The 25042-nt window shown below is 40.5% G+C and overlaps 2 protein-coding genes across 3 annotated transcripts; both read right to left on the bottom strand.

Annotated features, from left to right (window-relative positions):
* Positions 1-1253: 1253 nt before the first annotated feature.
* Positions 1254-13926, bottom strand: LOC124389066 (transforming growth factor beta-1-induced transcript 1 protein-like). 2 transcript variants are annotated; one of them, XM_046854292.1, is made up of 12 exons: positions 13153-13926; positions 10351-10401; positions 9282-9439; positions 8062-8117; positions 7831-7964; positions 7032-7113; positions 5876-5960; positions 5616-5792; positions 4976-5149; positions 4812-4893; positions 4545-4693; positions 1254-3135 (listed from the first exon to the last, which is right to left on the bottom strand). In XM_046854292.1, the coding sequence occupies exons 1-12, from the start codon at positions 13163-13165 to the stop codon at positions 2869-2871; spliced, it is 1428 nt and encodes a 475-aa protein (XP_046710248.1). In that variant the 5' UTR covers positions 13166-13926; the 3' UTR covers positions 1254-2868. The 2 variants fall into 2 exon arrangements, with proteins under 2 accessions (XP_046710248.1, XP_046710249.1); XM_046854293.1 differs by lacking the exon at positions 10351-10401 and having other exon boundaries at positions 13153-13357.
* A 4210-nt stretch (positions 13927-18136) lies between these two features.
* Positions 18137-22962, bottom strand: LOC124389241 (elongin-B). The gene is made up of 4 exons (XM_046854576.1): positions 22864-22962; positions 20484-20618; positions 18579-18687; positions 18137-18419 (listed from the first exon to the last, which is right to left on the bottom strand). The coding sequence occupies exons 1-4, from the start codon at positions 22864-22866 to the stop codon at positions 18307-18309; spliced, it is 360 nt and encodes a 119-aa protein (XP_046710532.1). The 5' UTR covers positions 22867-22962; the 3' UTR covers positions 18137-18306.
* Positions 22963-25042: the final 2080 nt, after the last annotated feature.

Genomic DNA, 25042 nt, shown 5'->3' on the forward strand with positions numbered 1-25042 from the left:
GGGTTGCTGGATGAACCACTGTAAACACAAGGAAGACCCGCTGTGGGCGTGTCTCCGTTTATTCAGGTCTGTGCGGCAGTAATGACGAGGCAAGAGCAAGACGAGTTTCTCAAAGTGGAAATATGCTCATTATTTCACTTTAATTGAGCATAAAGACAAAAACGTTTTAGTCAAATGTAAGCTGTGTCTTTCTGGTTCGAAGCTCGTATCTACTGCGATAAACAGCAACTCCAATCTGTTGAAGCTCCTCCAGAAACTCCATGCCTGAGGAGCTAGAAGCTAGAAGCTAACCTGGTGTTCTGTTCTACATTGTTGATAGTTTTCATACTTCAGCTGTGAAAGGAACATTTTTAGGAGCTCAACACAACAGCAGAAGCCACTTTAGTTTTTGATTGTGAATATATTATTCAGCTTGTTTTGTTATTTATTTCAGAAATCCTTGTGATATATTCAGTTTGTGTTGGTCTGACTTTAATAAAATAGTGTTTAAAAATGACTGTGTTTAAGTCAGTTTTGTGTTTGTAGACCATAACGCATAAAAGGGCATTAATGAGAACATTAAAGAACGTTCTTTTTAAAAAGTTACTAAAAAGTTACTTTTAACAGAAACGCATTATTTTTTTGGTGTAAGTAATCAACAAAGTAACTGAGTTACTTTTTAAAGGAAGTAACAAGTAACTGTAACTGGTTACTATTTCTTAGTAAGGAGCACAACACTGATCAGTACCATATTGAATTGCAGAGCATCATCATTTTTCCACCGCATCTTACTGCAGTAAATCGCATTGTGTCATAGGAGTGAATCGTATCGCATTGCATTGGTAGCTGCGTCGTACTGTACGTATCTTTAACGCGTCATCGCGTCGGCTATGCATCAAGATGCGAATCCCTAACCACATAAAACATTTATATTTATGTAAAACCTGGAATTTTCTACAAAATAAAGATGATTGAACTTTATTGTACATAAGCTCATTACAAAGGAAAATGTTGCGCTTATCTGATTAAGAAGATGCATACCATCTTTTACAATAAATCCTTAGTAAATATGATATTTGGTATATAAATCTATTCATTTTATCTAAGATAGGTGTGAAATATAGATGTATAACCACATATGGAATAGCAGTGACTGTAAGCTACATAAAATAAATCATAATTTTAAAAACAATCAATAAATGATATAAAAATGAAACCTGGGTTTTCTGAGAACTCATGATGGTTGAACAATGAAAGGATTGTACAGAGACTAGTTCATTACAAAGGAAAGTGTTTATTGTCGTCTTCATTGTGTGGCAGGAAGAGCAGAGACACACAAATACACCAACAGCTTATCTGATTATGAAGACTGCATAAGTGTAAACATCTTTTACAATAAATCTTTGGCAGTAATGACAATTTTTTTTTTGGATAAAAAATACATACAAATATGTGTAACCACATATGCGATAGCAGTGACTGTAAGCTACTTAAAGCAAATATATTAAACTAAAATCATTTATTGTTTCTCGGATTTTTTTTACTTTCAGAAACCGAATGAAACTTTGATCCAAATAGTAAAAAAAAATAATAATAATAATTAAAATAATAATAATAATAAAGGATCTTTGGAAATTATTTATGCAAACGAGCTTTTTTTTATTCTGTAAAAGGCGGAACGAGAGAGCTGGTGATTGTCAGCGACCGATTAGTGACTTATTTGCTCTTTCAAGGAAAAGAAAACACTTTGGCCTTGAGGGTAGATATGTGCCGAGAATGTCGTTCGTCTCGAGGAAAAGTTAACGTCATTTGAGGCAAGACCTGGCGTTAGTAAACTTCATCTGATTTAATTTCGCTATTTCTATGAAGCTAGATTTCTTCTAGCTAGCTAGCTGGGCAGGTTAGCTCATAACAAAACGCAGTTTAGCATCTACCAGAAGTGCTATTATTTGCGTTTCAGGTAGATGCTAAACTGCATACTGTATTTGTGTACCTGAAGTAGGCAATGATGATAAATTTGTATGTATCTATTGATCTATCCATTTAGCTTTAATAAACAGCTAGCTAAGTAGGTTAGCTTATGAGGTCACAGTGTTGTCATGCTTTTGAATCAAGGCTAATCAGGTAATGGTGATTTAACGGGTGAACCGCTGCCGTAAAAAATGCCGCACAATGTAACCTCGGCCACATGCTTCCTGGCTTAGTCCTCTGTCCATATCAGGAATGTTCCCTGTATTGAATAAAATGTGTGTGTGTGTGTGTGTGTGTGTGTGTGTGTGTGTGTGTGTGTTTATGGGGGTTAAATCCTACATTCCCTAATTTTTAAATGAAAATCTACAGGCACGCCAATAGTTCAACATGATAGTGTGAAAAAAATGGAAATAAATCATGCGGGACATTGACGGGACATTAAACGTTACTGATACGTTACCGATACGTTACCGGCCGCATGCTCGACATTGGCTATTAATGTAAAGGCACAATGTTGCTGAAAATGGGAAGAACCTGGCAGAACAATCAGATGTGTTGGTAAATTCTACAAGGAAAAAAAAATTGGGCTAAAATCCCAAAATGACTCAAATTATCATCAAACACTAAAGAAATTTAGTCCACGGGCAGCAATATGTTGTTGCTTCGAGCTGTTGCATGTGAATGTCTTCATTCTGTCTGGAGCGTGGAAATATAGATTGCTTCTTTCTGAATGAGTTCTTTATCGTACAAAAAAAAAACGTGGATAGCACAACACTTTATAAAACTGCACTTATTTTTTTGGTTCTTTTGCACAACTTATTTTAAATAAGGACAAAAGATGCGAGATAAGTATATTGATTCTGTAAAGCCTCCTGTGTTTTTGTGGAATGTACTGGACACCCCCCCTCCGGTCCAAGTTCAGCCGAAGAGCTTGAGGAAACACGGGTGGCAGTACGGCTTGTTGTCCTGCTCCTTGAAGCAGCCTTTGCTCAGAGGTTTAAGGCAGAACTGACACACCAGGTGCTGCGGGTGGAACTTGGCGCCCATGGCGGTGACGCAGCGTCCGACGATGGGCTGCTGACACGCCTGACACACGCTGCCGCGAGACTGGTGATAGTGCGCCTCACACAGCGGCTGACCCTCGTGCTCGAAGAAGCTTCCGTTCACAAAAGGGCTGAAACACTCCTGAAGAAAACGGAGAAGAAAAAAATTACATTGTTGATGTTTTTTTTAAATGAAATAATTTATTATGAAAGGATGTTGAAATTATTTAAAATTAATAGCATACAAACCTACAGTTTTACCCAATAAAATGTCAGCAATTGAAGAATAAACGTTTGACATCTTTGAACATTTAACATGAAACTGTCCCCAAACAACGTTTATTACGTTACAACGTTTATCTTTTAAAACTTAAGCACCTGCTTCAAAAGTGACTTTTTGTTATTGAAAATAAAAACATTTGTTTCTACCACTTTCATTTGATTGAGTTAATTTTATCTTATTTTAGATTTATAGTTCCTTTTATTGAATTCACTGTTTTCTGGTTCAGGATGTAGGAAAGGCCAAAAAAAAAGGGGTTTGGGGCAAAATTATGAATTCTAGTATACGTAACATTAGAATGAAACCTGCCATGTTTCCCCTCATTAATAATTTTATTATTAAAAATAATTTCTTTGAAAACATGACTGTAATCCGCGTAACTAACGAAGGTTTCTTTCCAAAGTTTTCTTGTTTAATAAGATTTATAGTCAATGAAAAATCCCATTCACAGTACAATTCAATTTCTAACAGTTCTTTGAGCTATAATACAATACAGGATTATAATTATAATATAAGTGACCGCTAACGAGAGCTGCTCCTCACCGTTCAGAAGGTTTTTCTTTATTCAAATTGGGCTGAAGCTGATTAACTGACAAATTCAGGATATTATGTGGATCAGAGTCAGTTTACTTCTCAGGTACAAACTTATTCAAGTTCGTCAGGCTGAAAAACTTTTTTTGTTGCATTTTTAACCTTCTTTTTTTTGACAGGGTGGGCCAAGTCAGAGCTCGTCACAGGTTTGGCCCACGTTTGTGCATCTCTACTCTAATAATCAACTATTTTACCAATTAAAAGGAAAGAAAAGAAAGACGAATTTAAAAGAAATTCCTTCAATAAATGAATTATAAAGTGATAAAAGAATGAAAATTATAAAAGAATTCTTTATTTATTTTTATATATAACATAAAGGGGGCAGGGATTTCTTTTGTAAATCTATTTCAAACAATAAAAAATTTAACAAATATTTAGCCTTTTTATTTTTAATTACTTTACATTATATTACATTCCATTATGTAGATCAGGTAAAATAAACCAAAATGCGATCCGCTTGATAAGAAAAACTGTTTTACAACATCAAATCAAATATTTGTATAATAAATGAAGACAATGCATATTTATTTGATCATTATAATACTGGTTAAAGCATGACGTTGCCTGAGGTTTAAATGCAAAAGCTTTAAAGGGTCTGTTTAGAATTTGTGTAAGAACGCCTTCAAAGTGAAAAGACTAGATCCACTTTTGGATAATGTGCATGACTCAACACAGCTCACCCTGCAGACGAAGCACTGAGGGTGCCAGAGGGCGTTGAGAGCGGAGATGTAATTCTCCACGATGGGCTGAGAGCAGCCTTCACAGCGTGACGCAAACATGGCCAGGAAACACTGCTGACAGTACTGCTGTCCCTCACGGTCATGGAAGCCTGAGAGGAGGACACAGGGAATGTTTGAAGATTTTACAATTGTACTAAAAAACCTGCACTCGCTAACAAATGCTTTCAGCCAATCAGGACACAGGATTATTTTGAGAATTGTAAATACCTTCGTCTCCGAACGTCCGGCTGCACTTGACACAGCAGAAGCACTCAGGATGCCAGTTCTTATCCAGCGCAGTGACCATTTTCTACACACCGAAAACAAACCTCGTGAACACTTGTAAACGTGTTTTATGTTTTAGATGAAAGAGAAGCAAGAGGTTGCCTCACGTTCAGAATGGGTTTGTTGCAGTGCGCACAGTGAGGCGAGTACAGGCTGAAGTAATCCGGCTCGCAGTACGGATGCCCGTCCTTCTCAAAGAAGTTGCGGTTGCCCAGTTCACATTCACACTCGTAACACACGAAGTGTTCGGGGTGCCACACCCTCCCCAGTGCCGTCACCACCTACAGGGCACAGATTAAGCAGGTTAATGTCTGTATTTAGTTTGATAGTCACCACATGCAAGCTAATTTGGAATATTTTACAGCTAGTCCCCGACTTACGATGGAGATGCGCCACAATGACACCATCGTAACTTGAAAATATCGTCCAGACATGGCCAAGCCTACTCAGGAGTCTTTTACTCTGTTTTAGTAAAATTGTTCTTAAAACACCAAATCAACCAAAGACTACCTGTTTTGAGCCAATTTACATTTACATTTATTTACACATATTCATACGACTGTGCATTTGAGGCCTTAAGGGTCTGTCTCAGGGGCCCAGCAGTGGCAGCTTAGTGGTGAACTTTTGAGCAAAAGTCCGACAATAAGGTATTCCTTCCCCCAGAGCATATGTGTATATTATCTTATAAAGCACTTAGCATGAGCAAAAATCATTCTAGCATTAGCGTGGACGTGAGCATAACTTCACCTGTCCCACGATCAGTTTCTGGCAGGCAGAGCAGTTTCCCTTGGATGAAGTGGACACTCCCTGCCTGCTCAGATCTGACTGGAGGAGGCCCAGCATGCTGTCCAGGGAACCTCCGGAGGACGCCGGGGGCGGGGACACGGGTTGCTGCAGAGGCGCGGGATTGGCCTGAGCTGCCGGCTAGTAATAGAGGATGGGCAGAGTCAGGGCATAACGTCATGCTTTAACTGATACGCTTACGATACGGTCACTGAGCTACGCACCACGCTCTGCACGCGGAAATCCGACAGAGATGCCATCAGTTTGTCCAGTTCCAAGGTGGCTGAGGTTGCGGAGGGTTTCCCGGACCTAAACACATATTCGAAGCAGAAATGTTGCTGATTACACTGTGAAACTTCTCACCCGGTCAAGACTTATCAAGACTAATCTTATTTCTAGCCATAAAAATCTTATCGATCTTATTTAAAGAAGATTTTTAGAATTTCAAAGTTTTTAGATAATTGATCTTTTTTACTTAGTAAAGTTCTTTTTCCTGCAAATTGAGCTTAATTTCTTTTAGAGACATCATTTGTGGACTTGTATCTTTCGAGACTTTATTTTAGCTGTAATTCGCTTACGTTTTGAGGTTAGCGAGTTAAAAAATGCTTAATAATCACACTAAAGGACTTCGGTAGTATTTATTCTAAATGCTTGTTTTACATCAACGCCAACACGTTTATTTACAACCTAATAACAAATAATAAGACTGCAGTATAAAGTCGGTACGCTTTTTTCATCCAGTATCATTATTATTTTTTTATACAAAGTATTTATGCCTTTTTTTTTGTATATGTTTAATTTCCATTTCTGATGTTGACTATCTTTCAGTGTTCAGTGATGACGAAATCCAGTCAATAAGGTTTTTTGGTGCAACAAGTATTTTGAGAAGCAGAAAAATAACGATTTTTGTTTTTTGCATTATTACTTTGTTTTACAAGACAGTCTTGATTTGAATAAATAATTGTTGACAATACGCATGTAAAGTGGCAATTTTTAGATTAATTCACTATGGTACCATTGGGGCTGCGGGGGGTGCGTACAAAATTGGCGGATTTTTAGAACTGGGGGTTACGTTCTAAGTGTGCAACGTGCTACAATGCTGCGATAGTTCTTTTTTTGAACCCTTGCTACACGCTATATTTCGACATCAGCCATAATGCTTATGTTTACATTTATATTTATGGTACTTATCCAGAGCGATTCACAATTATCTTATTTATAAAATGTCAGCCATCTTGTTTGTGATGTCACAACCCCCCCTTTATTCTTCTGTTCCCGAGTGTGTTTTACAAAACAAGATGGCTGAAGTATGAATGTTCACTGCTTTAGAGCTGTAATTTAAAGTCTGTGAGACGGTAGAAGAAAGAGAAGAGAACACACCCAGTGGTGGGAGGAGACTTTCCGGATTTCTCCTTGTCCTTGTTCTCCTTCTTACTCGTTGGGAACTGAGCCAGAATTTCATCTAAGAGACAGACAATCAGTGTGGGACAGGACACACACACACACACACACACACACACACACACACACACACACACACAGTGTAATATCCCAAACTTGAGGTTTCAATAGGATGAACGCAACCTCAACTTAAATCCCTGATAACAATAAAAGTAACTCTAAACGGATAAAAATGACGCTGTTTGTTTGCACACACAGAAAACAACACAACACAACGCACACACACTCACACTCACACAGAAAACAACACAACACACACACAAAACCATGCATACAAAACCACACAAACAACAATTTACACACAACATGGAACAACACACAAAATAAACACACACACACACACACCGAAACAACATATGAACAAAAACACACTTAAACCATTGACACCTACTTTCACACATACCGAAACCCATACATGCACCCAAAACAACACACCCCAAACCACACACAGTGAACACTGAACCACACACAAAGACACACACACAAACACACATACACACATATACACACAAACAAAACAAATGCACTAACAGACAAAACTACATACACACACACAAAAAACACATTCATGCACACCCATATGCACACAAAACATATCCACATGCACAAATAAAAACTACAAACACACACACAACATCAAACCACACACAACACATTAATGCGCACACACACAAACATGCACACACACACACACACACACACACACACACACACACACCGGTGATGTTAAACTGGGTGGCATTGAGCTCCTGCAGCAGGTGGTCCAGTTCGCTCAGTCCTCCCCCCAACACTGATGAGGAGGAAAACGCAGGCGGATCAGGAGAGCGAGTAGAACGAGGTTTACACACCGTGCTGAGGGACAAAACACCGAGAACAAAGTCACAGAGTGAAACTCCGAAGTTCATGTGAAATGTATCACGATGTGCTCCAGATGCTCACATCACCCCACCTGTAAAGCTTGTCAGGGGTCTGAGAGCCGTTCGACTTCATCGCAGCTGAGACTGTCTACACACACACACACACACACACACACACACACACACACACAGTCAACTACAAACAAACAAACAGGTGCTGAGATATTCATTAAAAATACAAAAGATCATAAAATGTGTGTGTGTGTGTGTGTGTGTGTGTGTGTGTGTGTGTGTGTGTGTGTGTGTCTGGTTTTGTATGCACGTGTGGTTGTGTGGGTAAGTGTTGTTTTGTGTGTTTTTTTTATGCATGCGTGTGTGTGTGTGTATGGTTTTGCATGATTTTGGGTATGTGTGTGTGGTTGTTTGTGTCTGTGCATGTTTTGTGTTTGTGGTTTTGTGTGCATATATGCGTGTGTGTGTCTGTCTGTCTGTCGGTCGGTCTGCAGTGTTGTTTTGTGTATATGTGTGTGAATGTGTTGTTTTGTGTGTGTGTGTGTGTGTGTGTGTGTGTGTGTGTGTGTGTGTATGTGTGTGTGTTAATGCATGTATGTGTGGTTTTGTGTGTGGTTTAGTGTGTGTGTGTGTGTGTATGTGGTTATGTGTTGTTTTGTGTGTGTGTTTGTGTGTGTGTGTGTGTGTGTGTGTGTGTGTGTGTGTGTGTGTATGTGGTTATGTGTTGTTTTGTGCATGTGTGTTATTATGTGTGTGTTTGTGTGAATGCATGTATGTGTGTGGTTTTGTGTGCATGTGTGTGTCTATGTTGTCTTGTGTTTGTGTATGTGTTGTTTTGTGTGTGTGTGTGTGTGTGTGTGTGTCTATTTGGTTTTGTGTTTGTGTATGTGTTGTTTTGTGTGTGTTTGTGTGTGTTAATGCATGTATGTGTGTGGTTTTGTGTGTGTGTGTGTGTGTGTGTGTGTGTGTGTGTGTGTGTGTGTGTGTGTGTGTGTGTATGTGGTTATATGTGTTGTTTTGTGCGTGTGTTATTGTGTGTGTGCGTGTGTGTTATTGTGTGTGTGTGTGTTAATGCATGTATGTGTGTGGTTTTGTGTGTGGTTTAGTGTGTGTGTGTGTGTGTGTATGTGTGTGTGTGTGTCTATTTGGTTTTGTGTTTGTGTATGTGTTTGTGTGTGTGTGTGTGTGTGTGTGTGTGTGTGTTAATGCATGTATGTGTGTGGTTCTGTGTGCATGTGTGTGTGTTTGTCTGTGTTATTTTGTGTGTGTGTGTGTGTGTGTGTGTGTGTCCGTCTCTGACCTGTTGAGGTGTGTATGCAGGTGGAGGAGGTCGTTTCTGAGCGGAGTCTTGATTGCACGTGGGTGAGGGGTCAGAGTTCACCGGGGGCTCAGAGGTCAACAGGACTGGGCAGCGTGCGAGAGGAGAAGCCGAGCTCTCCAGATCTGCCAGGAGAGCATCTACAAACACACACACACACACACACACACACACACACACACACACACACAGTGAGAGAAAGAAAAAAAAATTCTAAAAAGTTTTCTTTACTTCAATTAGGAATTAGTTCCAATGAGCAATGGCGCCCTCTAGTGGACACAAAATAAAGGTGAAACAATAAAAGATGAAATGAATCGGAGATGCCTGAAGGTGCAACCTGAAACCTTCTGTTTTCTAGAACAGAAATGATTAGAAATCCTCAAAGATTGTGATATTTTGTGAGAAAAGAGTGAGATTAAAAATAAAGTGTAAACATTTTTGAACAGTCCAGGCTTTCCAGTGGAAATGACTGACACATGGACGAAACACAATTGATATAAAGCTGCTAGAACGGTGTTTGTGAGAATAAGTGGAGAGAAGCTCGGTGTTCGTGAGATATTATTGTTATTATTGTTGTTGTTGTTTTGTGAAATAAAGTGTTTTTCCAAGCAGCGACTCGTGGCCGTAGGTTTTGGTGTCACATGACACATCATTATTGCCATATGCCTTATGCACTTGAGGATCAATCCAGCTCTCAGACAGCAGCCAGGGTTGCCAGATTGAAAAGGTGAATGCCTTTGTGCGGGAAAACTGTCACCGTGGTGCACACGCATTTCTGACATGTGTACGTCATCCAAATCTCCAGAAACTCCCCCTTTCCCCTTTCCAATCTTTGCGACATATTTTACAATTAGAGACGTTTCTGATTAAAAAATCGGACTCAATTCCGTCCCAGTTTTATTAAAAGCAGGACGTTCAACTCGTCCACGCTACAGACAAGCCGCTGCTGGAGTCGACGAAGCGGTGCATGCTGGGAGATAGAAAAGAGAGAAATGGAAGAAGCAGATGCACATCAAAAAGGAGAAAGATTGACAGGTTGACAGTTACATACCAAACACGACAATACGAGGGCTGAGAGGGTAGTTAGACGAGTCAGGCTCCCCTACGACACACACACACACACACACACACAGAGAGGAGAATCAAACCGAAAGCAGCAGGCAGAAGGAAAAGAGTGGCGGATGCCTGATAGTGCAGAATTGCTTCCTATGCAACTTTCTCTAATGTGGTGATGGGAACTGAGCAGTAAGAGTCTGCTCCCAAACCGACCATTGTGTGGATGATGGTGTGGATGGATTGGGACACATCTAATCAAGAGAGGCCTAATGATGATGCCTATATAGTGAATTGGGTTAGTGGTTTGGAACATGTCCCCAGTGGACTGGTGTGGTCATGTGGATGTGACCGATGATGGTGGACAGATGATAGTGTCTTTGTGCTCTAGAGGTGAATTAGTTGTGTGGATTGGAACACACCCACACTTGACTAATGATGGTGTCTTTGTTCCCTGTGTGGTAAATTGGTCATGTGGATTGGAACACACCCAAACTGGACTAATTATGGTGTCTTTCTGCATATTGTGGTGAATATTTTCTGTGGATTGGAACAGAACCACACTGGACTGATGATGGTCTTTGTGCCCTATGTGGTGAACTGGTTATGTGAATTGGAACACACCCAAACTGGAATAATGATGGTGTCTTTGTGCCCTATGTGGCAAATTGGTCATGTGAATTGGAACACACCCAAACTGGACTAATGATGGTGTCTTTGTGCCCTAGAGGTGAATTGGTCATGTGGATTGGAACACACAAACTGGACTAATGATGGTGTCTTTGTGCCCTAGAGGTGAATTGGTCATGTGGATTGGAACACACCCAAACTGGACTAATGATGGTGTCTTTGTGCCCTAGAGGTGAATTGGTCATGTGGATTGGAACACACCCAAACTGGACTAATGATGGTGTCTTTCTGCATAATGTGGTGAATATTTTGTGTGGATTGGAACAGAACCATGCTGAACTGATGATGTTTGTGTGCCCTGTACAGTAAATCATCTGCATGGATCGGGATACGTCCAGACAAAATGGAAAAGGATTGGATGGACAATCACAAATCAGTTCTCAATGTGAGTTCACTAGATAGGGAGTAGGAACCAATGACCATTGAATTAGACACTGCAGTTTGGATGTTTTGTCCAGTTGTGTGACATCCACAGACAGCAAACGCAGTTAACTCAAGTGTGTTTGGCATCAAGCCGTGTGATGATTCACACACACACACACACACACACACACACACACACACACACACACACACACACACTAACACCACTCACTAATGTGCTCATATAAGGAGCTAAAATTCTTGTCCGTAGGACTTGACCATATTTAGAGCTGCGTACTCCGCTGGCGTGATACACACACACACACACACACACACACACACACACACACACACACACATACACACACACACACATAGAGTAAAAAAAAAGCAAACTCAGTCCCAATCTAAACCAGATGTGTGTGGTTCACGACTCACCGTGCTTAGTAAGCATTTTTTCCTGTCTCTCTCAAAACACTCACACACACACACACACACACACACACACACACACACACACACACACACATATAAACAGCAATAGGTTTCTACTCTTAATCTCTAAAATGACCTCATCACCATGTGGCTGTAAAACCTCCATCTCTTTCTGTGTGTGTGTGTGTGTGTGTGTGTGTGTGGTCATGTAGCTCAGAAGGGCACACAGGCGATGTGGCGTGTCCCTCCACCCTCCTGCTTCCCCTTGTACACACACACACACACACACACACACACACACACACATTCCAAACCTAGAGCTGTAATTACCACATACACAAGGCTGTGTCCCAAATCACTTCCTACTAAACCTTTAAACATTACATAGCATATAAAATAAAAGCTTCTCCCTTCTGCGTACTACAGAGAAAATGCACTATAAAGTGCACTATTGAGGACATAGGGGCCCTTGTTAGGGCACTTCTGAGGCTGAACCACAAATAGCAGCATGTATGAAACTTCCTAACGGTAGATTTAGGGGTCTACATAGGGCCATAAATATCTGTGCACTCAACATACACACTTCCTAGGATGCTTCGTTCAGAAATAGTGCACTACACAAAAGTAAATGAATTTGTAGTACACTACATAGTGAGCAGAATAAGTAAGGAGCAGAATCGAATAACCAGGTCCAGGGATGTAGTGCACATTATATTAGTGGACATCATGTCCAAAATGTCACCCTGTCTCCTACATAATGCACTCTGACATCAAGTACATGAAAAATCCCAGAACAGCTAGTGAACAAAATGTGTGATTTGGGACAAGCCCATCTGGAGTTGATTAATGATGTACTGTACGTTGCCTATAAAAGGCTAGCGTGGTTTGGGACAGGTCCATCATGTACAGTGTGTAGAGTTGTAAAGGGATGTCACACCCTACATAGTGCACGAAACTTCCCAGGAGTCGAGTGGACGCGGTGGACCACCGTCCTGGCCCGGCGCGCGCACGACGGTGTCCCCGGACGGTTCTTTGAGGCGCGCGTACGCAGGCAGGACGGGGGCGCGCACCGCGTCCTCTCGTGTTTATATGGGATAAGAAAAGAATGAAATGAGACACGACCCGGATTCCTAAACATATAATTATTGTTCTGTCTCTCTCTCTCTCTCTCTCTCTCTCTCTCTCTATTTCTCTCTTTCTTTCTTTTCACTCCTTCCTCCCTTCTTCATCATCATTCTGGATGCCAAACCCGACTGCGGGAATAAAAATAACAATTAAACTAATGAATGAATTAAAAAACGCGAGTACGTACCCAGATCATCCATCTTCCCTCTTTAGAGTCAAAAATAAAATGATAAAAAATTAAAAATGGCGTATTTCCGCTTTTTTTTCCCCCAACGTTAAATCCTATGACGGATCGCGCGCGCGCGACTCCTACGGCTTTGTACCGTTATTCCCAGGCGGCACGCGCGGCTGCTGTGGACACGGTGGGCGTGGTCTGTTTCCCCTCCCCCTGTTGAATCCCCGCCCTTTTATCCTGTTGCAAGGGCTCCAGCAGGGGAATGAGGCTGCGCTCTAATACACATCCACGTCCACTCCATTAAACAGAACCGAGGGATGTTAGAGATTTACTCAAAACTCACAGAAAATATTACCATGAGTACGTAGAAACAAACTGACAATTTAACTGCGCCTGTACATTTCCTAATTAAAGACAAAAATGCGACCACTTCCGGTTTCTAGGGTCCCTTTGCGGAGCCTCCGGACGGGGGCGGGGAGACGGAGGTAGAGGGCGTGGTCTAATGACATGTGGCCCCGCCCCTTTGTCTGGCTACGTCATGGCGCACATTCCAAGCCCATATTTGGGGCAGAAAAAGTGCCTCAGTCACCGCCTGTACTGCAGAAATGAATATTAGATCAGAAAACTGGCTTCAGTCTGTAAATAAAGCGAAGATCTCTAAACAATAACCTGAAATATATTCAGATCATCATGAGAAGATCATTAAATTAGCATGCAGCTGCAGGAAAATGGCGTTTCCTTAATAGCATTGTGTTTCCATTATAAAGCGTGAAGATCAGTCTAAAGTGTGAAAGGCTTCCTCTTCTTCTTCTTTCTCTATTTCTTCATCCTCTTCTTCTTTTCTTCTTCATCATCCGGATTTTCCCTCTTCATCTTCTTCCTCCTCTTCTTCATATTCATCCCCTTCTTTATCTTCCTTTCCTTTATACTCTTCTTTTTCCTCTTCTTCTTTGTCCTCTTCATCCATTTTTTCTTCTTCTCTTCTTTCTTAACCCTTCATAGTGTCTTTATTTCTTCCTCTTTTCTTCCCTTAAACTTCTTACTCTTCTACATCCCTTCTTCTTCCACTCATTCTTCTTTTCTTTCTCTTCTTCTACTCTTTCATCGTCTGCATCTTCCTATCCTTCTTCCTCTTTTTTCCTCTTTCTCATCCTTCTCATTTTCTCCTTCCTCTTCTTCTTTGTCCTTTTCGTCCATTTGTTCTTCTTCTCTTTTTCTTAACCCTTCTTAAGTGTCTTAATTTTCTTTCTCCTTTTCTTTCTCTTAACCTTCTTCCTCTTCTTCCTCTTCTACATCCTCTTCTTCTTCCTCTCATTCTTCTTTTCTTTCTATTCATCTACATCTTCTTCTTCTCTTCTTCTACTCCTTCATTGTCTGCATCTTTTTCTATCCTTCTTCTTCTTCTTCTTCTTTTCCCTCTTCCTCCAATTTTAAGATTTGGACTCGAAGAGCAAAATGATGTGGCTGCATTGTCGCCAGATGTGGAGGCTCCTGTGGTTAATTAAAATAAAAACAGATCTTAAACCCATCATATGTTAACTTATCTTAATATAACATTATGAAACATTATGTTAGCTCAAGGGTGCCTGGTAATCCCTAACATGGGGGTGCTCAACTAAGACGCTTTTATTCAGTGGCTCGAATTTGACCACAGTGGCCCCAAAAAAGTCAGGTAAATGTTGGTGTGGAGTTTGGAATGTTTTACTGGGTGACAGTGTTTGGATATAAAACATCAGCTGGAGACAGTGGTGGTAAAATATTCACCTTCACACCCAGTGTTCATGGAATAGACTACAGCTCAGCTCACTCTTACTGAACAAATGTATGGAAATATCTTTTTTTCAATTAATCAAATTATTTGTTCAGTAATTACAATTCTAATAAAAAGTTGGGATACTAAATAAAGACAGAACTGCAGGAGACCAGTTGTTAGAGTTTCAGGAGAGAAATGGTCCCATTTGTGCCTATTACAGGATTCTAGCTGCTCAACAGTCCTGGGTCTTCTTTGTTATATTTGTCATTTTACAATGTGTCAAATGTTTTCAGTTGGTTAAAGATCTGGACAACAGGCAGGCCAGTTCAACCCCCGGACTTTTCTACCATGCTGAAGCTGCCCTTCTATAGGCAATAATGAATGCCCCATACTATCAGAGATGCAGGCTTTTGAACTGAGCACTAATAACAAGCCAGGTGGTCCTTCACCCCTTTAGTCCAGAGGATGCGGTGGCACATGGTTTTCAAAAAGAATTTCAAATCTTCAATCGTCTGACTATAAAAGTTTTCCATTGCGGCTCAGTTAAAAAGACGACAGCGTTTTTGGATCATGTTCACATATGGCTTCTTCTTTGTATGATAGAGTTTTGAAGTGCATTTGTGAATAGCAAACCATGTTCACACACAATGATGTGCCTTTAGCATATTTCTTAAGAGCTTCCTGTTCACAGTGTTGAAAACTTTGGAGTGGTTGATCTTCTCTTGACTATATATTCAAGGGCAGAGAGATCATTCCTTGTTTTACTAACCTACCAGGGAACTTACACCTCCATGAAGGTCAGTGTCTGGATTGGGGTTGCCCTGTGGACTTTATGCATATTGTCTAGCAAGCTGAATACAATCTCAGAATTCAAGTCAAACCACTTTACATGCTTTTGTCTACAATTTATTCAACTTTCCAAAAGCTTTTCAGTCAGAATTCATCAAAACTCATCTCTACCCTCAGCATCTTTAGCCAGACACAGTGTTGTTTCACTTTGCTGGTCTTTTGCTACTTCATTTAAATAGTCAATTAGGTGTCAGTGTTAGCAGTCGGGATGCCTCTACTGTGCCCTAAGAAAATTCATAAACAAATTCCATTCCAACAAATAAACTGGTAGCCAACAAAATTTTTTAAATATATTAATTTTATTTTATTTTAATGTTACGTACCCCCCACACCTTGACCTGCTGATACCGAGGTACAGACCTCTGCTCTCACAAACTAACTGTGCATAAATAAATAGGAACTTTCACGAACAACGATGCTGGCCAGCGGGGATGTTTGATATGTGGTAAGAAATTGGCAAACAACAATAAAAAATGTCGAACGACATGTCCAAAGGAAGCGCAAAGCATTTGGTGAGAAGTATGGAAAAGAATCATTTCAGAACTTCTGCAGAAATCTGAGCAGAGCAAATTAAACTTCATAGAGTGGAAAGAATGAAAGAATAAGATTCTTCTTTATAGGTGTGTTTGTCCATGTTCCCCCGAGATGACATAAGGAAGAAACCTTGAGAGGAACTAAGACCCAAGAGGGAACTCATCCTCATCTGGGTGGCACCGATTGTATATTTATTACAGATAAACAACGTTGAGATCTGCAGTGATCAAATGCACTTCACCAAACACTATATATCAATGATCCCTTCTGATCTTTGCCTAAAAAACCTTCTGATAAAAGGCTTAATTAAAAAAAAACATTTTTAGCCTCGACTTGAACACCGAGACTGAGATTTATGAGAGGAAGATCTGCCCTCTGCTGTAGTCTTCATTTTTGAGGTACCAACAAATAGCCTGCACCCTTTCGGTAATGATTAAATGATTAAAACAGGGGTGATGTGGTCAGATTTTCTAGATCTAGTGAGGACTCTTGTTGCTGCATTCTGAACTAACTGAAGATTATTAATGCACTTACTCCATCACCCAGACAGTAAAGCGTTACAGTAGTCTAATCTAGAAGAAACAAAAGCATGAACTAATTTTTCTGCATCCTGGATCATCATATTTCAAATTTTTGCAATATTTCTAAGGTGAAAGAAATATTATTTACATGAGCCTCAAAGAAAAGACTCGGGTCAATAATCACACCAAGGTCTTTGACTGTCGTACACACCAAGACAAAAAGACCATCCAGAGATGCTACATAATTGGAAAGTTTACTTCAGGCTGCATGTGGTCCTGGTAAAGGCATTTCCGTCTTATCGGAGTTGAGCAGAAAGAAGTTATCAAGCATCCACTGTCTAATGTTCTTCACACACAACATTTTTAAGATGATCTCTCTCTCATCTGGCTTTGCTGAAATATACAACTGTATCATCACTAATAGTATCGTCAGACCTGAGCCTGATCAGGAGACAGCTGTTCTCTTTATTCCAACATTTATTAGTCTTTTCTAGATATAAACGGGTGTTTAAGTCAAACCATTACTTTGAGGTTATAAAAGAACAAAAAGGAGTGGAAGCTGCATTTTTGACACCATCCCGTTTATTTATATGATTTAAATGGCAAATATTGTGGTTTCAGGAATGTTCACAGGAATCGAGATTGTTGCTGATGGACATACGGCCATATTGGAGACATTTACAGCGTTCAAATGTCTTCCTGCGGCTGAGCGTCTCATCAACGCTCCGTGCTTAAAGTCTTCTGTAGAGATTTCACCGATCAGTAATCATATAAGGGATTTGATTGCTGTCAGAAACTCCAGGAATTAAAGAGGTATGGATTAGTGTTCAGGAACTCACCTGGTTTATATGGATTATTAATGAATCCACACTATATTGAATCACAAAACGAAATATTTATCAAACAAATATTCAACAGGAAAAATAAAGGGAATACTCGAAAAGATGTAAAATTCAGATCTTTAATATCAGTGCCTAAAAGGGTTGCTTAATTCATAATAAAAAAAAAAAAAAGAAAGAAAAAAAAAAAAGAAGATAAATTACATAATGCACTATGGATGCAGGCTCGAGTAACAAATATGCTGCAATTCCTGCATGCGTCTCCCTCGAACGTGACGATCTGTCTTACTGCAAAACACAAGAGCCGCTTTCTTTTTTTTTTTTTTTTATGAACACTAACAACGCAAACGTCAAAACCTGCAAAAACAAGTGAGGTGGAAATGAGAGTCAGTCCAGAGTTAACAAGGAAATTTAATAAGCTAATGATAATCATGTTTGTGTTTGTGTGTGTGTGTGTGTGTGTGTGTGTGTGTGTGTGTGTGTGTGTGTGTTTTTGGGGGGTGGAATAGGGGAGGTGGGAGTGTGTTGAGGGGTGTCGACTGTGTCCTGTTTTTGGTTTCTGAAACCCCTAACCCCTTCTGAGTGTTCAGTCTGGGTGGAACTCCCTGGTAGCGGAGCGGCAGATTTCTCCTTCTCCTCTGGCGTTTTTTTTTTCTCTTTCTTTCATGTTTTACTGCACCGACTGCTCGTTGGCCGTGCTGCCCGAGTCCTGAGGCTTCATCACGTCAGGAAGCTCAGGAGGATTCGAGAAAGGATCCACTTGGAGCTGCTCGAATGCATCGTCTGCGTGCGCGCACACACACACACACACACACACACACACACACACACACACACACACACACAGTGTTTTTTGTTTAGCTTCAGCATTGTACATGAGCTCATTATCTTTCATTGTCTAGATACAGAACAAGGGGTAACGTCGTGCTGAATGACACCCACCATTAATTCGAAAGGCGAGTCCGACTGTAGCAGGAGCCTGAGGTCTGGCCGTCTGATTAGTGAAACCACAATCTCCCAGTGTTTTACCGTCATCTAGCAGCTGATCATCCTGTAAACACACACACACACACACACACACACACACACACACACAGTTAAAACTAATTATTTACCAACAGGCGGATTGTCTTTTTCCGTTATTATTAAGTCCCAATCCCACACAGGACCACGTCTTAAACCCAACACGTTTTTAAACGGTATATCATTGTGCATTGAATATTAATGAGTGTGCATTGAATATTAAAAAGACCCAATACTGAATAGTCATGAGTATACTGATAATAATGAAAGTACTGCCATTGCTAATATGTGTGTGGCTAATTTTAACAAGTGTGAGGCAAATATTAGAGAACGGGGGCAAATATTAAGGGGCGTGTAAAGATCTGCCCCATAATCGTCCATATTCCCTTTCACTCTCGCAGATACTCTTCTATCACAAATCACTCCTGCTCTCACTCTTCTCCACCCACTCCACTCTGCCTGCACTCTTTTCTTCACTTCTCTAACACACTCTCCATTACTTTGCACTGTTGATCCCAGGTACCTGAGCTCCTCCACCTTCTCCACCTCTTCTGACCTTCTCTATACTTCTCAATCAACATTCTCAAAGCAAATAATGCGTCTGTGGTGCTCTTTCTTGGCATGAAACCATACTGTTGCTCACAGATGGTCACCTCTTCTCTCAGCCTGGCTTCCACTACTCTTTCCCATAACTTCATGGTGTGACTGATCAACTTAATTCCCCTGTAGTTACTGCAGGTCTGCACATCTCCCTTATTCTTAAAGATCAGTACCAGCACACTCCTTCTCCATTCCTCAGGCATCTTCTCACTTTCCAGAATCTTGTTAAACAATCTGGTTAAAAACTCCACTGCCATCTCCATGCTTCAACCGGTATGTCATCTGGTCCAACCGACTTTCCATTCTTCATCCTCTTAATCGCTGCACTCACTTCCTCCTTACTAATTTAATACACTTCCTGCTTTACCATCTCCACATCATCCAAGCTTCTCTCTCTCTCTCTCTCTCTCTCATTTTCCTCATTCATCAGCTGCTCAAAATACTCCCTCCATCTTCTCAACACACTCTCCTCACTACTCAACACATTTCCATTTCCATCCTTTATTGCTCTAACTTGCAGCACATCCTTCCCAGCTCGGTCCCTCTGCCTGGACAATCAGTATAAATGTAAAAAAGGTATGCTCTCCTGCACTTCCTCATTCCACCACGTCTCTCTCTCTTCCTTTCTATTTCCAGATGTGACAACAAGTACCTTTCTGTCTCCCTTATCACATTTGCAGTAGTTCCCCAATCATCCAGCACCTCTTCACCACCAACAAGCCCCTGTCTGACCTCTTCCCTGAATCTCACACTACACTTTTCCTCCTTCAGTTTCCACCTCTCTTAGTCCTCACTGTCCTACTCTTCTTCTTCACCTCCAAAACCATCCTACAGACCACTATCCAATGCTGTCTAGCTACACTGTCCCCCGCCAACACCTTACAGTCTCTAATCTCCTCCAGGTTGCATCTCCTGCATAGAACATAGCACCTTCCTCCACTCTAATACTCCATGATGATTCTTCTTAAAATACGTATTTCACCACTGCCATTTCCATCCTTTTACCAAAATCTGCCCTTCCACATTCCTCTCCTTAAAACCATACCTACCCATCACCTCCTCATCACCTCTGTTCCCTTCACCTACATGCCCATTAAAGTCTGCCCTAATCACCAATCGTTCATTTCTAGGTACACCTTCTACCACTTCATCTAACTCACTCCAGAATCTTTCCTTCTCCGCCATCTCACAGCCGGATTAAAAAGCATTAAAAAGTAAATATACCTTGTAAAGCCTCTGGTCCTCAGGCGGTCTCTTCAGGATGCCTTCGACGATGCGCTTGAGCTCATAAACAGTTGTGGACTCCTTGGCGTCGGTGAAGATGGTCGTCTTATGACGCCGGATCATCAAAAACACGTCCTGTGAAGAAATAATCCTGATTCAATTAGGCAAGCTACACAGGGAAACAATCACAGGTTTTTGGTAAAAACACTTGAACATTCCCATGGAACAGCTTCTAAGCAGCGAGATCTGGACTGATTCAAACAAGCTACATTCGAGAAACATCTTACCCCGGTCCATCTGAACTACAGCAGCTCAGTAATCTTAGCTAGGGGTCAGTGAAGTGCATGACAAGAGCCCTGTGGTGCAGATGGTAAATTAAACATCTGGTGCTCTGACAATTTCCAAATTCCCTGTTGCAAAGATTTCTTACCTGCTTCATGTGCCATTTGTCGTGTGAAGTAGAAACTGTAACTAGTCAATAGTGGTACTAGAGTGCATTAGTGCTACTACTACAACTGCTGTACAAATCCATATTATGGCACTCGGTTAAGAAAATAGAAAAGAGACTTATTACTATAAGAATTAAAACTCGAAACAGGAAACAAAACCAACCAAGAGCTACCTCTGCAAGAAATACGTTCATTCAAATGACCAACCCCAGAAACAACCAATTTACATAAATGCTTGTTAGAGTTTAATTGATCACAGGGGTACTTTGGAAGAACAACATGCAGAAGAGACTTGCTTGGGCCAAGAAACACAAGTAATTGACATTAGACCAGTGTAAAACTGCCCTTTGGTCTGATGAGAACAAATTAGATTTTCTTTGTTCCAAACCACTGGCTGTTTGTCAGCGGTTGGTTCCCGAATGTGTGGTTCCCTCTGTGATCCATGGAGAATGAAGTGTGAGGATGTAAGGGGGCTTTGATTGCAACACTGTTGGTGATTGAGTCAAAATTGAGGAGCATTTTGTAGGTACATTTGCACTTAGTGGGACCTTCATTATGTTTTCCCACCAGGACAATGAGCCCGGACAGAGCTCCAAGGTATCTAAGCGCTATTTGTTCAAGATGGAGAGTGATTGAGTGCTGCAACAGATGACCTGGCCCCATGATCATCTGGTCTAAATCCAACCGAGATGGATGGGATAAGCTGGACCGAAGATCGAAAGAAAAGCAGCCAACAAGTACTCAACACCTCTGGGAATTCGCTCAAGATTGATGGAAAACCATTTTGGGTGACTAAATCAGAGAATGCCAAGAACATGTCAAATGTGTCCATTTAAAAGGTGGAACTTTGGAGAACTGAAAACATAAAATATACGCTGTGTTATTTAACACTTTTATTGACTATATAACTCAAAACGTGCTCTTGGATGTCGTACGTATTAACGTACAATGTTGGAAATCAGAATTATAGAAAGACCACCGAAGGAGAAGGTGTGAACTTTTGACCCCCATAATCACCTCTGGTTTTTTAAGGAACATTGTTCATTGTTCTGGAGAAGATCAGGAACATTCTAGAAAACAAAAACCACTGGATTTTATTAACTTCATCAACGTTTTAATGTCTTCTTTCAAGACAAGCCTGTTAATGCTTCTTTTTTAATTACTATATATTTTTAAACTTTATTATTCATGATTTCTTTTAAAGTTTGCCACTTATTTTTCTGTAATTAATTTCTATTTATAAATATTACTTACATTGTGCTTTTATAAATCATTAAAAAAAAGCCTGACAGCAATGACCTACAATTAACCATGTAAAACTTTTTAGGTGCAATTATTATTATTATTATTATTATTATTATTATTGTTATTAATTAATTTATTAAATTTTATTCAGAAGCCTCAGTATTGTAGGAAAAGCCCCCCGTTAGCTTTAGGCTAAAGCGGCCCTGGCGATGATCAAGAAACACTACAAATACAAATACAATAAGTCGTTTATCGGCAATAAAAACATAAATAAAGGAAACTATTTTATTTTATTCAAAATGTCGGTGTTTCAAATCCAAACCGCGTTTCTATGAACACCAGAAAACACAGAAAGCTAATGAGCCTGTAGCCTTTCAGCCATCTCCGTGTGGCTACATCCCAAATCGCTCTTTACTCGACATTTAGTGCACTACATAAAAAGAGAAGGCCATAGCTTTAACAGCCCTATTAAGCAACACAGTGTAGGGATTACCACGGAATTTAGGATACGGCCCATCGTGAAAGCAACAAACGCCAATCTTTGTGATTTATATGAACGGGTAAGATTTATTTATTTGATTTTTTAAGGTCCATGAATACTTAAAAACGACATCTAAAAAAGATATAAATCCAAACCAGAGTTCGTTTTGATAATATATTTTGCTTCACGTTACGTTTTTACTTACCATTTCTGAAGTTGTGTTGTACCATTCACCGCCCCACTCCTCCGCAATCCCACAATGCACCGCGGCTGCATGACGTTATTTACGCGCGTCCCCTGGATTCTGAAATCGATTAATTTTTGTCTGTTTATGGTCATTTATACGGAAATAAACAATAATAAAATTTACAGTAAATTAGACCAAATAAGCATTTATGATTTTTTTTCTGTAAAGTGTCATCTTACAAAAGTGCCAGGAATATTCTATGTTCGGAGTAATGACGTCATGCATTCTGACGTTTCATAAATAGAATAATGTAGATTTCAGTTGTATCAGAGACACAAGAGAAAATGGCTGTGTGCTCACTTCACTCAGAAATCTGTCGATACTTTTACACAATATATTCAATTCAATTCAATTCAGTTTGAATTATATAGCGCTTTTAACATCACCCCTATTTTAATCATCTACACTGCTCCCAATTAAATCTTGCAATGTTTATAAAATACTACTACTGACGTATAAAGAAACTTAGCGGTATCTGAGTGAACTTCTGTACCAGTATGATCCTTTACGCCTACTTAGATCAAAAGGTGCAGGCTATTAGTTGGTACCTCAAATAATGAAGACTACAGCAGGGGGCAAATCTTTCTCTTATAAACCCCACAGTTATGGAACAACCTTCCAATCAGTGTTCGGGACTCAGACACAGTCTCAGTGTTCAAGTCGAGGTTGAAAACGTATTTATTTGGTCAAGTCTTTTAGCAGTAGATTTTTCTGAGGTAAAGGCTCAGATCTGGAGAGCGCATGGATATAGAGTGTTTGGTGAACTGGGATATTTGTATGCTGTCGTCCCCTCACTTTTACACGTTCACTCAGGTTTGTTGACGGTGGTGTGGTGGGTCGTATCTTATCCCAGAGATCTTTATGTCTGTGTTACCTTCTGGTTCTCCCTTTTAGTTCTGCTGCCATAGCGAGTCTTGCTGGAGTCTCACTGCACAGTGATATTAACTTTCATACACCAATAAAGACACAAAATAATCCATATTCTTCTCTTCCTGTCATCTCTCTCTCTCTCTCTCTCTCTCTCTCTCTCTTGGTCGAGTTAAACATGCTCCTGAGGTTCCAGTGACCACTGTTCTTGCCCCCTGTGCAGCTGGTGATGGTTTTTCATCAACACCATGGGGATCCATAAAATTACAGAGTAAGAACAGGAACTCTTTGGATTTGGACTGTAATTAATGTCAACAGTCTGCTACACTGACTCAGGAATACAGTTCGCATCTGATCACCATCACTGCACCTCAACATCGTTTATCTGTAATAAATGGACATTTGGTGTAACAAAGATGAGGATGGGTTTCCTCTTGAGTCCGGTTCCTCTCAAGGTTTCTTCCTTATGCCATCTCTGGGAGTTTTTCCTTCACCACTGTCGCCACCGACTTGTTCATCAGGGACAAACATACACTTATAATTTTATTCAATCTTTATCACCACATTATTTGTTTAAAAGGAGATGCGGAGACCCGCAGTAACTACAGTGGAATTAAGTTAATCAGTCATACCATGAAGTTATGAGAAAGAGTACTGGAAGCCAGGCTGAGAGAAGAGGTGACCATCTGTGAGCAACAGTATGGTTTCATGCAGAGGAAAAGCACCACAGATGCATTATTTGCTTTGAGAATGTTGATGGAGAAGTATAGAGAAGGTCAGAAGGAGTTACATGGATTTAGAGAAAGCGTACGACAGGGTGGAGAGAGGAATTGTGGTATTGTATGAGGAAGGCAGGTGTGTCAGAGAAGTATGTGAGGGTGGTGCAGGACATGTATGAGGACAGTGTGACAGCATTAAAGTGTGCAGTAAGATCGAGGTGGAGATTGGACTGCATTAAGGATCGGCTCTGAGCCCTTTTCTGTTTGCAGTGGTGATGGACAGGTTAACAGACGAGGTCAGACAGGGGTCTCCGTGGACTATGATGTTTGCGGATGATATTGTGATTTGTGGTGAGAGAAGGAAGCAGGTTGAGAAGAGGCTGGGGAGGTGGAGGTACGTGCTGGAGAGAAGTGGAGGTACGTGCTGGAGACGGATGAGCCGCTGTGGAGACCCTTAATGGGAGAAGCCGAAAGAGGAAGAAGAGGAATAGGAAGAAGATCTGTATACATTTGGTCAAACTAGGTTACTTAAGGTGTTGCATTTAAACAAA

Source organism: Silurus meridionalis, chromosome 7 (genome assembly GCF_014805685.1).
Source record: "Silurus meridionalis isolate SWU-2019-XX chromosome 7, ASM1480568v1, whole genome shotgun sequence".
Classification (NCBI taxonomy): Eukaryota; Metazoa; Chordata; class Actinopteri; order Siluriformes; family Siluridae; genus Silurus; species Silurus meridionalis.

What these genes read in the sequence shown, in the direction of transcription:
- LOC124389066 (XM_046854292.1), bottom strand. An exon ending in CACCCAGTTTAACATCACCG is followed by an intron (nt 7,114 to 7,830) that starts GTGTGTGTGTGT and finishes TCTGTCTCTTAG; the next exon opens with ATGAAATTCTGGCTCAGTTC. An exon ending in CCGGACGTTCGGAGACGAAG is followed by an intron (nt 4,694 to 4,811) that starts GTATTTACAATT and finishes TCCTCCTCTCAG; the next exon opens with GCTTCCATGACCGTGAGGGA.
- LOC124389241 (XM_046854576.1), bottom strand. An exon ending in AGGACCAGAGGCTTTACAAG is followed by an intron (nt 18,688 to 20,483) that starts GTATATTTACTT and finishes GTGTGTTTACAG; the next exon opens with GATGATCAGCTGCTAGATGA. An exon ending in ACTCGCCTTTCGAATTAATG is followed by an intron (nt 18,420 to 18,578) that starts GTGGGTGTCATT and finishes GCGCGCACGCAG; the next exon opens with ACGATGCATTCGAGCAGCTC.